General features: G+C 38.0%; 1 protein-coding gene and 1 long non-coding RNA gene across 3 annotated transcripts; both read right to left on the bottom strand.

Moving 5' to 3' along the window:
• Window positions 1-2,046: 2,046 nt before the first annotated feature.
• Window positions 2,047-5,747, bottom strand: LOC138607689 (uncharacterized). 2 transcript variants are annotated; one of them, XR_011309396.1, is made up of 6 exons: window positions 5,594-5,747; window positions 5,320-5,467; window positions 3,848-4,028; window positions 2,924-3,055; window positions 2,683-2,781; window positions 2,047-2,100 (listed from the first exon to the last, which is right to left on the bottom strand). It is a non-coding gene; the product is annotated as an uncharacterized lncRNA (long non-coding RNA). The 2 variants fall into 2 exon arrangements; XR_011309395.1 differs by having other exon boundaries at window positions 2,683-3,055.
• Window positions 5,748-8,875: 3,128 nt separating this feature from the next.
• acer1 (alkaline ceramidase 1) lies at window positions 8,876-14,111 on the bottom strand. The gene is made up of 7 exons (XM_069680418.1): window positions 14,068-14,111; window positions 12,385-12,497; window positions 12,055-12,169; window positions 10,979-11,117; window positions 9,731-9,868; window positions 9,504-9,641; window positions 8,876-9,239 (listed from the first exon to the last, which is right to left on the bottom strand). Exons 1-7 carry the CDS (start codon window positions 14,072-14,074, stop codon window positions 9,062-9,064), a joined length of 828 nt encoding a protein of 275 aa, XP_069536519.1. The 5' UTR covers window positions 14,075-14,111; the 3' UTR covers window positions 8,876-9,061.
• Window positions 14,112-14,177: the final 66 nt, after the last annotated feature.

Genomic DNA, 14,177 nt, shown 5'->3' with positions numbered 1-14,177 from the left:
AGGCTTCATGTGGCAGCCCACATGGGAATTTATGTTCATTTTTGTAACACATTAATCACAATAATCTTAAGTCAGTCAAACTTCCTTTTTTATATAAGTGAGACATGAATATACAGTATAAGAATCTATTTATTATAACCTCTGACTCTACAGGTTTTTACTCAGATTTTTATTTCTGTCTCAAATATCCATTTAAAATGCCTCATCTGTAAAGAAAGCAGTATGTTTTCTGATTAAAGACATCTCTTTTATGCAGAGTCAGTCAGTGAGGGCCCTTTGCAGTCAAGTCTCTGCGGTGTTCAGACTTTGATGTGAGATTATCGGGCCTCAGCTTTGGGAGAGAAGGTCACAGCTCTCTCACTGGTTTGGTGCCTCCTCTTCTTCCCCTGCTGCTCAAAAACAGATCCAGAGTGCCCCTCAGTCAAATCTGAGTGAAAGAAATCCCACCTGCCTGTCAGACAAGAGGCAGGTCCCTCTTTTATTGAGACATCAACCCTTAAATCCTCCTTTTCAAAAGAGCAAGAGGGGGAGAAACACAAAATGAAGCCATGTGCAACAGGTTTCACACACACATCATAGTTATTTTTCCTATTAAAACGAATAAGTGTTAAAAATTATTAACAAATGCAACTTAGACAAGAAATATATGATGATAAATCAGGGATGTTACAATTACTTTCCCCCCCTAATTTTCTCATTTTTGGGCCTCTTTGTCATCACATGCATAAAACATATATAACACAACATCATGTTTAATCGGGGCAGGTACTGTGAGTTTCTGTAGCAGTCTTACATGTTGTTTCCAAAAAAACACAAAACTATTTACTTTATTTTCTCCACCACATATACAAAAGCAAAGTCTAAAGTCAAGAAACATAAACATAGTATAGACAAAATGACAAAAAAAATATGAAAAACAAAATAAAAATCTGTACGTCTATTTTTAAAGGCAAGGCAGCTTTATTTATATAGCAGCTTTACACAGAGGTAGTGCTTTACATAGGCAAAGGAAAGCATTAGTATGACGTTTTAACACAATGACCTATAAAAACAAGACCAGGATAAAATCAATTAAGATCAGATATAATGTAGTAAAGTAAAACATATACATAACAGTAACATTGGGGATTAAAGGGCAGTATTAAGTTGCAAGTTGCCCCATATGCATTGCAGTGCATAGTGAAATTAAAGTGCATTAAAGAAAACAATAATTGACAGATCTGTTCACTTTCTGTGCAGAAATGCCCAAAATATTGACTGAGGTATGTGCAGAGGTTTACGGTGCGACGTTTAAAAAAATTTGTGCAATAAACAGATAATAATCTAATAGCTTCAAACCCCAGCTTGATTCTCTACTTCTGCATCATAACTTCCCCTGAACACTTTCATTAGATAGTATCAAGAAGCAACAATCATTGTATAAGCAGATGGAGAGCATTTGGGTTTCATATTTGTGTACAACAGGACATTCGTGTTGGCTTTAAGATTTGAGTCAATATGACTTCAGTTAGCACAAAAATAAACAAAAAACACAGTCAAACTTCGTCTACACATGCCGGCCAATAAAGCTTCTTCTGATTCACATCTGCACACACGGCTGGTTTTTGTCAGTCTGCAACCGACTACACTCAGCAGTCAGATCACACATCTGGCAGCAATGTCTATCCGACCCACTAAACAACTCTCTATGCAGTGAGTCAAACATGTTTGATATTTGTAACAAATCACGTATATTGACTGTGTAACTGATCACAGCTGAAAACAAGAAACACAGCTTTTTAAAGCTCATGCAGAGAAGAGAGCAGAAGCCTGCTGGCACACGTCTTTTCACAAGTCTCCCCCCTACATACAATTTTAAATGATCTTGTCTGCAGACAGGAGGTAACTGTTGAACATTTACATGTAGAAAACACCTTGGCATTTTTTTTTGTATACAATAAATAAGTCTTCTATCCAAAGACTTGGCCTGTACTTGCATGTATTTGACAACTCTTGCCACTTCCACCATCATTGTTTCAGTGTTTTCAAGGCTGTGCATGGTCCTCCTTAGTCAGCTTGTGCGGCTTGGCTGCTGCCACCACTTCCTTCTTGGCTGTGTCTCTGAAGAATAAAAACATATGGATGCACACGAGCACTGTCATCGCTGCATATAGAGACATAATCATCTCCACCCGCCATCCCAAAAGTGACTCTCTAATTTACAATTTACTGCTTTATTTGAGGTGAATCTAAAAGAAGTAAGAAACCCAACTTATTTCTCAGTGGGAATTTAATTTGGCCACAATGTTTTTAATATTAAAGACAGGAAACTAAATAAATCTCTAAATATACACAGAGAAAATGTACCACACAACTATGACTTATTATACATTTTTTACTCCTCTATCATATCGAAATGTGGACCAAGTGGGGCAATATATTTACAAAGAAGCAGGCTGTGCACTTTGCTTGTATTGCTAAAGTTAATATTGATTTTTTTCTAGATACCTGAAGATTGGTTCATTGATTTTAACCAACACATTGCCAAATCTGCAATACCTTTATCAAAACAGTCATTATTATTGATTGGAAATATCAATAAAGTTGTGACAGTGTTTGAGATTAACTTATAAATATTTAAACAGACTGAAAGTACTACTTAGACGACTTTAAGTTTATACAATGACATATATGTTGACTAACCTCAGTCTTACGAGAGGTCTTGATCTTCTTCGTTGGGGGAATCGAGGACTCTGGACAGGACCCTGTCGCAGCCTCAGCCCCGTCTGGAAACACAGTTACCTAAAACAGAGAGGGAACGGTTATGTGCTCCTGTTTTATTCTTTCAATCCAATGAACATTACACAGACGCTGCTACCTTTGACTTAAGTCAGATATTTAGCAATCAGCCCAGTCAAACAGCCGGTGTGTGAGGCAGCCTCACCCCTCCAGCTTTTATCAGCTTTCTCTTAAATTCCTCTGTGGGCTTGCGAAAGGTGAGTGTCTCAGAGCGCAGGGGTTCATCCTCAGCGTTAAGGCATAGTTTGTATTTGAAACACACCGTTTTTGGCTTCACCTGAAAGAAAACAAATGAATTAATGTTTCATTCAACTAATCTAGGACATTTTTTACCTTCTTGCTTGAAAGGACTTTGTGTTTGTCTTTCTGGATTACTGCCCTTCATACAGTCAGCTCTTAATACCTGATCATTTCACCACAAAAGATAAAAGCTGAATGAATGAATTATCACCCTAGAAGTCAATAAAACAAACAGACATAGCTGTTTCATCTCAGAGTGCTGGCTCAAGCTAACATTCCTGAGAGAAGTTCTGTTGTTCAGATCAGAGGGAGATAATTACAGCTGAGGAAAAAAGCATTCAGATGCTATTACAAAGTTAAACAAACAAAATGTCTTGTCTGTTTGACTTATGTGTTTTTTAATCTTCTCAAAAGATTTCACCTTGTCCCTGAAGTAAATCTCGATAGGCATTACGAAGTCCGCAGAGCCAGACTCTGAGACTTCGTATGGAGGCTCGTTGAATACTGCAGATAGACACAGATGTCTCAATGGGAACACTGGCAGTTGTTACATTGACATTAAGCTGATAGTTTTCTTTTTATTGATAGTGTAGCAGACAATGGCAGTCAATTTTCTCATTATTGCTTTTCTTTTATAAGACAGCAGGTCTGCAAAGCTAACAAAATCTCTTGAACAGTTTCAGTTTGCGTGAAATTCTATCTCAAATATGTTACACTTTGCTTATTAGTCTCTTTTAAGTGGTGCATAAAGCAAGCGTAACAGCCTCTGTGTATGAAATGTGCTTGATAAAGCATTGTTCATAAGTACAGTCACAGTGCTCCATCCTACCTCTCCTGGGTTTGGGGTAACTCCTGTGCAGGTTGAAAACAACTTTCTCCATCAAGCACTCGATTTCGCCATTCTGCGGCCCTCTGAGAAAAACAGTCCAGTCATGGGTGAAGTCTGCTGATGCCTCTCTCTGCCTTAGCCGGGCTCTGTGGCCTAACTCCAGATTCAACTGAACTTTACACTGACAGGGGGAAGAAACAATAGTTAAATACAGTACTTTATAGGTCGGAGAAAGAAGAAGGGGGTATTCACATCCAACAGCAAAGGCCAATCTGAAGTGGTACAGTCAGTAAAGTCGACAGCCTAGAAATAGTGGATAAGTTGACCTTGAGATAAATTAAACAGCTGTTGTGTTATGATGAAGAGCCAAACAGTCACAGCCACATCTTTCAACCCACTCACCCATATAGAATTATACAATTGATATAAAAACAAATCAGATGCTAGTTTGAAAAGGGATCATCCTCTATACATTATAGCCTGCTGTCTATATCTTACAAATGAGTATCTGGGTGCAGGTGTATGGGTGTACAGGGATTAGGAGAAGCAGCATGATGACTTATCATGAACACTAATCTCTTATGCTAGTCGCAGTTTTAATTAAGTCATATGACAGAAAGGGAGTGCTGTTGTATTGAATATCAACCCAACTCTGATTTGGTCATAGAACAAGATTGATTATATCTTTATAGTTATTTTTAATGCCTGTATTCACGAAGCGGTTAACTTTGTGCCGCCAAATCAGCCTTTATTCTATATTTTCCACATCAAAGATTCACAGAGTTTTACGTTTGAATGTTAAAATAAAGAAAGATCAGATTTTTTTGTTAATAAACTTTTCTTACAAGAGGTACCACTTTGTCCATGTGAGCCGCCAAAATCAACACAAACCGAAAGTTCCTCATAGGAACAGTTCTACAAGTAGCATATATTTGTTAACAGTTAAAAGCAACAACAGATTTTCCTGTGAGCTACTTTATGTATATCTACACTTTACAATTCATAGTTTAATTCAAACGCTATTTATGGGAAATATGTCCATCTTTTAAGTGCAAAGGTTGGTACTAGACAACAACTATTTGCTGTAACGTTAATTATGTGACGTAGCCTATATAAATGGTATTCAAAACACCTGAAGCGGAGTGATACATAAAGTTGAAAGTCCCAGTGCTGTTGTACTGTACCAGCACACATAAAATACCTCTTGGTTGAATTTCTCAATCGGAACTAACTGCTGTTTAATAAACAGTAATGTTATCAAATATACTCAAACAATACAAGGTTAAGTTAAATGTATTTAGTCCAACTGAATCTGACGAACTAAAGGCGACTTGACAGGTACTAGTTGTTGGGACTAGCTAGGTGACTGTAGTAAGCTAGCTGATGGTAGAGGGTCTTGCAGAGACAAACAACGACTCGGTTTTTCTACGTGAAAAGTTCATTTTACATAAGGAGATACAACGCTAAAATACCTGGTCGTCCATGCTTCTTTGGCCTCGGTGGCGGTGTATGTAACCAGGTAGCAAACAGCGGCTAACAGTTGAGTCGCTTCTTATCTGCTCAGTTCCGCAGACAGACGAGCATGCTCCCCTCTATCCAGGCAAGTCTTCCGGGTGACCGCTGTCAAGTAAGAAAAGCAGATATTTACACACTATTTTTTTCTAAAAGAACCAAGGCTGCCATCATTAGTTTGGACAGCCTAACTATTGGTGTTACTTTTCTGGACGTAATAGGGAAATAACTTACAAGATTTATGTGCGTGCCTCATGTAATCCAAGCCATAACGCTGTCAGTTTGAAGATAGTTCCCTAATGTATCACAACTCTTTAGATTTATTTCTTCGTGTGGAGTAAAGTTAGTGTAACGCTCATGATGTACAGTACTGAGTGGCTGCAGTGTCAGTCCCAGGATGTTTCTCAAACTTGTTCCAGCGCACGCCCTCTCTTAGCCAATCAGTGATCTGGGGGATCCAAGCGCTCTGAAAATTAGCCAATCAGAACACAGAGAAGGCGGGACAGTCCAACTTGTTTTACGAATGAAAGCGAGCCTCCCAACGTCTGTTTCAACTGTTGAGGTATGTGATGCTAATTAAATAATCAATGTTTCATGCATATTCTAGACATAAAAACTTGTACATTTTAAGGGTTAAAGCGTGTTCCTGACCTTGAAAAATTGAAAAAGTAATCTCGCTAAAGGTCCATAAAGTGACCAAGTAGTTCTGGAGCTTTTATCATATAGCCTAGCTTACTTTTTTGTTTTGCTATTGTAATTTATGTGGTAAATGAACAACAGTATCAAGATGATTATATCTCACAGCTATCCATCTCTTATTTTTGTATCATCAGGGTATGTATGACCTACAATTTTTATTTCAGCCACTTCTTACAAAACCATCATAAATCATAAAATAGCATTAGAATCTAACTGAAGCTCCAAGCTGTATGTCATCTGATTAAAGACATCTCTTTTATACAGAGTCAGGCAGCGAGGGCCCTTTGCAGTCAAGTCTCTGCGGTGTTCAGACTTTGATGTGAGATTATCGGGCCTCAGCCATGGGACAGAAGGTCACAGCTCTCTCACTGGTTTGGTGCTTCCTCTTCTTCCCCTGCTGCTCAAAAACGGATCCAGTCTGCCTCTCAGTCAAATCGGAGTGAATGAAATCCCTCCTCTCTGTCAGAAAGAAGGTTAGTCCCACCCATATTGAGACATCAACCGTTAAATGGGCAGAGTTACAAAATAAAGCCATGTCCTGCTGGTTTCACACACTCTTAACAGAACTTTGAATTGGTAAATCTGTCATCATCATTCTTCCATTATACCAAAATAACGTCTTAATAAATAATGTATAATGTAATGTATATATCTTTATCTATGAATGAATACTTCTAGAGCAGTGGTTCCCTTCCTTAGCAACCCTTCAAAATGAAGCGATATCTCCTTCTGATAACAAATAACGGAGAGAAGTAAAACTAAGTCTTCAGCCATGCTAGCAGCTCTTCGCTAAAATGCTAACAATGATAATGCTGAAATCAGAATCATAAATACTTTATTTATCCTCGGGGGGAAATTTGTGATGGTTAAAAAGGCTTAGTAGGTAAAAATCACCTTTTTACCATCTTAGTATATCATGTAAGCATGCTAATATTCATAAACTAGCATCATTTTAGAACTGACGGGGATGTCATTAGTTTCTAGAAATAAACAAGAGTATTATACAAGGTGAATTTTGATCTGATGATGGTGTCAGAGGATCACCAAAAGGGACTCTGATGCATCCTTATGTGGACATGAAAGTCTCTATCCAAATTACAATGGCGGTCTGTCCAGGAGTTGAGATATTTCACCCAATATCACAAATGTCAACATCCTTGTGACGCCAGCAGAAAATCAGAATCACCAAAGTCATTTTGATTTATCGTCTCGGGGGTCTTGAACGTCTGCTCAAAAGCTTGTGCCAGTCCATCTGATAGATGTTGATATATTCCACAATAGCAAGTGACTAGCTTGGGGCGTTATATGACTGGGAAGTCTGGGAATCAACTAAGTCGGGATGAATTCACTCTTTTGGAACATGAAGATCTGTACTTTTATTGCATATTTCAGTGTGGACCAAAATGGTGGACCAACCAATTAACAATGGTATTTCTAGAGCCATTATGCCAACATGGCTAATGCATATGGGCTGTAACATCCGTTTGTCGCCAGTAAATGTTCAAAGAGAATAGTTCTAAAGCAGTGGTTACTTTTGGACATCTCTTCAGCCACAGGAGGTCACTATTGAACTCTAAAGTGGAGGGAACGACTGCGTGCATCTCTTTTTAAAAAGATCTATTGTTGTATCTTTCCCATTCTCCAGGAAAGATCATGTGAATGGAGGCAAAATGTACCTGAATATTCTCAAAACATCACTTAAGCTTTATTTGAACAAATGGGCCTGGACAAATGAGTGATATGTCAGTCAAAGGCTACAAAAGACCTTTTAACACGGGCAGGTCTGACACAAAAGTTTAATTTTTTTTTAAAGTAAGATAATGTTTTCTGTGTGGATTCTGATTTTTGATAGTCTTCTGCCCTACATTGAACAAATACAATCATGCACTATGTCGGCCATACCATTTATGTAATGAAAACATTTTGATTAATTTTTTACAATACATTTCAGGGACATAATTCAGAGCTCCTGTATGAGACAGAACTATTGTTGTATTAAAATAGACCCATACACATATATATTTATAATTTGACATAATTTTAACTTTTATTAGTTCAAAACGTAGAGACTCAACATATATAGCTGTAACTAGCATCTGACTGTGAAACTTCCTAATGCTGAGGTATTTTTAAACTCCATAAAATAAAAGTTCAATGTTCACTGAAAGCAAATGAAGAATGACAGCAGGTATCGTTTCTTAGAAAAAGTTTCATCATAAGAAAACATACAGTACATCGACATATTCCCCCATGCACTCAATCAATAGTGCGTTCATTACATGAAAATAAATCACAGCAATTCATTTTTATATAAAAAACAAAGACGCTTAACCGTCCAAGATAAACTCTTCAAAATACACACTTTTACATTCTTATTTTCTCAGTCATTCATATATGCAACTGCATCTTGAAATGAGAAACAAACTGATATTCAAATTAGTGAATGAATGTCATTAATGTGACCATATATGTAAAAAAATGGCTCTATATTTAAATAATCAATTTTAAACTTGTATATAGATACTATAGGTGGTCCAACTAAAGAAACACATTAGGTTTGTATTACCTTTATGTCCACAGTCATTGTTAAGGATTTATATATGACAAGAGGCCACTGGGTGCTGACACGAAACAATAACAAAACTGGGTTATCACATTTTCCATATACTGTGTATTTATATGTTTAATCTTATGTTGTATTGTAAAATAAATGGCTCAGTATCTTTAAATCAATAGTGCCTCGGTATTTATTCTTTATACCTTCTTCGCTCTCGCCAGTGTACGCCACCTTCCTGTCTGAAAGTGAGCACCATTATCCCATAGCTATTTAAACAATATCCAGTCTCCCTCCTCTCCAGGATGACTCGCCTCTCACTCCACCTTTTAGTGTGACTAATTTGAGGAGTAAAGGTCACCACATGAGTTCCTTTTGATGGTTCATAAACTACTGTACAGATGTGGTGCACTTATAGAAATGTTCTGCCACAGTTAAAAAGGACTTTGTTAGCACCGTTTCTGTGTTTTGGTCGTGCCCTTCAGGACAATGTGAGGTATTCCAACAGCCCATTTATCACAGGGCCAGTACTGCAGTCCAGGCAGGGAGTATGGGATCTCATAGTTGGCATCCAGGTACGCTATCAGGGTGCTGGCGTAGGCCACAGCCATCACGATCAGAATGTGCCTGGAGGATACAGATAAAGGAGTCACTGAAAGGAACCACCCTGTCTCCAAGAAAAAATATATATACTTCTGATTTGTTTTGAAACATAATTTGCTAAATGGATTTTGCTTTATTGATCAATATCGGATATGGATTGAAAGGGAAGGGAAGGTAAGAATGGGAAATAGAAAAGGTAAGGAAAGATAAGATAAGTTCAGGACAGGAATGAAAATAAGGGAATAAAAGCTAAAGAAAGGAAGGGGGCACATGGAAGCCAGGACTTACCAGATACCGTGCAGGTAGCAGAAGTTCAGCCTCTGCCAGAAGCTGCAGCCAAAGCGGTCACTAATCCAGCAGGTGATGGCGAGCACCCACAGAGCAACTGACAGCTTGGCAAGTCGCAGAACCTTCTGGTCATTGCAGCTGAGGAACAACAAAACAATGATAGTTACAACGAATCAAAACTGCACCGAAAACAGTGAACAGATGCCCCAAACACCACGGATACATACAATTTCATCTCTGAAGCCAGAACATAAAGCATGTGGAGCCCGAAGCAGTTTAAAGCGTAGGCGTTGGCTGTAGGTTTGACGAATGATGACACTGTGGTGATCGCTGTAATCACCAGGACGAGGCTTGAAAATGTGGACCTGTGGGAGAAAATAGAGGCAAGAGTTCAGGAGCATGAAGGGATTATGAGATTCTACATGGTATGTAGTCCTCAAACTGAACTTTTAAGTGTTGATGCTGATTCAACACTTTAGTATTTAGCTAACATTTGATATGAAGAGAAGCTGTCTGACTCCTGTCCAACGCTTCCTGTCTCAGCAGATCCATGCTGACACTCTTCTGCAAAGATATTTCCAAAACACTACCATACACTATATAAAATACATCTGAAAACCACCAAAGAACGCCTGTCATCACTTTTTAAGTTGATATGTGTAACATGTTAGCAAATGGTCACTTATTTAGATTTCCAGTAGGTACAGAACAACAGCCACCTGAAGAACGCAAGTCTAATAATAATAGTTTTTGCTTAATTTCAGGTTTCGGCAACTCCTGAGGGAAATACCTGGCTGTTTAGCTGCTGAATGCTCCACATTGTTCACCAGCTAGTTGCTAACTGATTATGACAGCTGTTTGGTAACAAGGAAGTGTGTTGAGACCAAAAACTGAGGCTCTGAGAGTAGGGATAGACAGCTAAACAGTTAGCTGAACCTTGCTATTTAGCTCGGTAAAGATGAGGGAACTACTAGCAACTCCTTTCACATTGTCACTTCATACATTGATTGGGCCCCGGTATCATTAAGAAATCCTTCCATTATTCAGGAGGACCAACCCATTCCATTGAAAAACTGGAAAATCAACTTGAGGTTATCAGGTTAGGGGCCTTGCATGCTTTTCAGGTACTCATCAAATGTTAATTAATCCTCTCAACACCTTGTGGTTAAATATTTACATAGGTTAGGTGGAGCTCCAATCTTTCACAATAGTACGAGCCCCTTCCTGCCACATTCAGGTGAAGGCAGCAACACCATATTGCGTCTCTCTGACAATGACTCTGGTTGGGGCTGTCAGACAGGCTCCACAGCAAGTACAGGTTAGGTTTCAGAGTTGCAGCCTTGGAGACACTGTCATTGTTTTTTGTCTTATTAAAGGATTATTGAACTGTGTAGGAGTCCTTAGTAACACATGGACATCTGAATAAAGACAAAAACAAGGACCATGGACTAACTCATTTAATAAGGATGCTTTACCTGTCTTTTATAAAAGAAGGGAAGAGTCTGCGGGGGAACCAAACAGCATATCCCACCGCCAAAACCCACAGGATAGACAGCTCATCCAACATCTGGCCAACGAAACTAAGTGTCATGTGGAAGTACGCTGAGAAGAGCCCTGCAAAAAGAGACAACTGTGTTTTTTAACGTGAAACAATTCATGTTTTTATTATATTATAGAAGAAAAACTACAAATACAGTACAAGTACAAATTATTGCAACTTAAATCTGCTGTGGTTGTATGATAATTAACACTAGCAAAAACATCTCGGCTACACCGATCAATGCTTATTATTACAAACTTTCTTCTTAACTCTAATAATTTTAGTTCCAATTTCTACATATGAATAAAGTATGATTCCCCGTAGGTCAAAAATGCATCTGATTGATGGTTGCAACTGGCGTGGGGTTTCAAGGAGGGCTGCAGCTAAAAATCATTGGTTTGGTTTATAAAATTATGAGAATGTGAAACAACAAGAGCCCCAATTTCGAGATGAAGTCCAAAATTCCATTTTACTAGCATAGAGGAGTCCAAAATATTATATATTTGAAATCAACAAGCTAAAACCCCTGAATTTACTCTTTTTTTTTTTTTACATGAAAACTACTTCAAAAACTTTAAAAAAAAGTCAAAAACCCCAAACACTAAGAAAGCACTGCTGTGACGTATTGTGACGAATGAGTTAATTTAATTTGCCTCATGGCCCATTTCTGCAACTAAATTCCTATTTTAAAGTTCGATTTAATGTCTTGGGGTTAGTTTTAGGTCAGTCTCTACTCTAAACTACAATTCTGGTGTACCTCAGGGTTCCATTGTGGGGCCACTTGAACTCTGCAGGTATATCACTGTGTGTGCTGTATCCTGACAACCCAGTGATTTATTGCTCAAATCTTAACTGAACCTTAGACTCACAGGAACAATGAATTCATGATTCATGATGGCTTAGGGACTCGTATGCAAATGTCAATGGACAGAAAGTCAATATTTATCAAAATATGTATCTTAAATGGAGAGACAAAGGAAATATTGAAATATGAAAAGAAGACTGACTGACCTACAAATATCATCATGGTCCAGACCAGGTGAATCGCTAGGTTCCTCTCTTTGGCATAAGGGTGCAGAAGGTAGAGCATGATGGGAGATATAATGAAGAAAATAAAGCTGCTCATCTGCAGGGAAAACATCAATCAATCAACAAAACAATCAACCATCAATTGGCCAACCAACCAAGTTTTTTCTGTTAGATCATGGATATTAGACATTTATTTCTTATTAAAAAAAGGGAAATATGAACATAACTAGCTTGAATATAGCTGGTAGTCTGCTGACATAAATGTTTACTGATTAATTAGTATATTATGAATGTTGCAGCACAGAGACTTACAGTGTTAAAGTACTCCACAACATGTTCTGAGTGTTTGTAGTTGTCTTCACACCAGTCGATTTCTGAACTCTCATAGGAGAAAGCGCCTGCCATCTTTTCACTCGAGTAGAAACCTGCCAGACAGAGAGAGGGGAAACAATAACCACAGGTTTCTTATCAGTATTTGAAGAGGGAGGCCCCCAGAAGTTATGTAGACTTACTATGTGTCAATTTTAGCAGATAAAATGGGTGTATATCCAGGAGGCCAGGCAGTGTGTTTATCTGGTTTATGGAAATGAAGTTTCAACTCTCCCCCTAGTTTATATTTGTATTCAAATGTGGCTTTGCACCCTTTCTCCAAACCGCCATGGTTGTCATTTAAATAGTAGTTTAAATGTATTATGAGAAAGAGAAAAATGAGTCTCACCTTATTATTTGTTTTGATTTAAAAGTTTGCCAAGAACACTGAACGGTCGAAACAGAAGCAGAGGCTGAGATATTTTTAATAATAGGCTGAGTTCAAACTGCGGGAAAATCTGATTTGGTTTTCAAATCAGGCCTTAAAGAAATCCTTCTCACTGTTATTTGCAAGTGGTCAGACTGGATGTGTGTGCCCATCCATCACTAACCTATCTACATAGGATGCAATGGTAACGCCGTAGACATCAGGAACTAAGTACAATGGCAAGGCAACTTTCCAACATGCAACATTCATGTTGTCAGTCAAACTGTATCTGTATAGCCCCAAATCATAACCAAAGTTATCTCAAGACACTTAACAAAAATACCAGGTCTAGACTGTACTTTTTTTTTAAAGTATTGTTTAGAGAGAGACCCAACATGAATCCACCATGAGTAACTTAGCAACATAGCAGTACTTATTATCAATATTAATCGTGAGTAAATTGACTCAAAATACATTTCAGAATCTGACTTTAGCAGCTAAAGACGTCTGATTGTAATTGCATTTCAAACCACCCCTAAATATAGCTTTGATCCATTTTGCAAAAAATCACATTTTTTGCTGACCCAAATTCATAAAATCAATCGGTATAAAATCTGGTAGTGCTAAAAAAACAAAAAAGCTTTTGGGTTGTACTATGCATCAAGCTCCAAAAACACTGGATCTTGTATCTCCCATAATGCAACTGAATTGCAGATATTTAGATATCATTCAGTTCCCATAATTCAGTTTGACACTGACAATGATACTACAATTACAACACATTCACAAAAAATGTTTAGAATAGCCACACTACATAATACAGTATTCATTCAGTGTACACCCGTCCATCTGTTATATATAGCACAATATTGAAAGGAGTCTCTTACTCTGGCCTCCTCATGTATGTTAATAGAAAATAGAAAATCAAAACACTTGTCATTATAATGTAGTTCAACTATGAACCTAGTAATAAACATGCTGTGTATTTGAATGTACACATATGTGTCATAATAATGTCATAAATGACTGGACATCATAAACTTGAATGACTAAATATTGTACAGATGAAGGCTACTTAACACAGTGGCTACTCTCAGTTTCTGTAGGAGTGACAACAGGTTTATTCTAGAGATTTCTTGCTAAAGGTGTGACAAGCCTTTTCAAGTAGAAAACTGCCAAACAAGGGTTATTTTTTCTTGTTTTATATTTAAATATAAGGTGTAAGCTGATCTTAGTAAGATAAAATTACTGAATCTTACCTCCCATGCTGCTGCTGCTGCTGCTGTGGTCCCAGCCTCCGGTCCGTCAGTGTTGCTCTGCTGCAGGTGGTACAACAGGTGGATTTAACGGGCGGAGGCGGGGCATCGAA

This window comes from Semicossyphus pulcher, unplaced genomic scaffold, assembly GCF_022749685.1.
Source record: "Semicossyphus pulcher isolate SPU_LCO1_2020_fin unplaced genomic scaffold, fSemPul1.0.p SCAF_4, whole genome shotgun sequence".
Lineage (NCBI taxonomy): Eukaryota > Metazoa > Chordata > Actinopteri > Labriformes > Labridae > Semicossyphus > Semicossyphus pulcher.
Note: the sequence above shows the minus strand (reverse complement) of the source record. Positions and strands in the feature narration are given on the sequence as shown.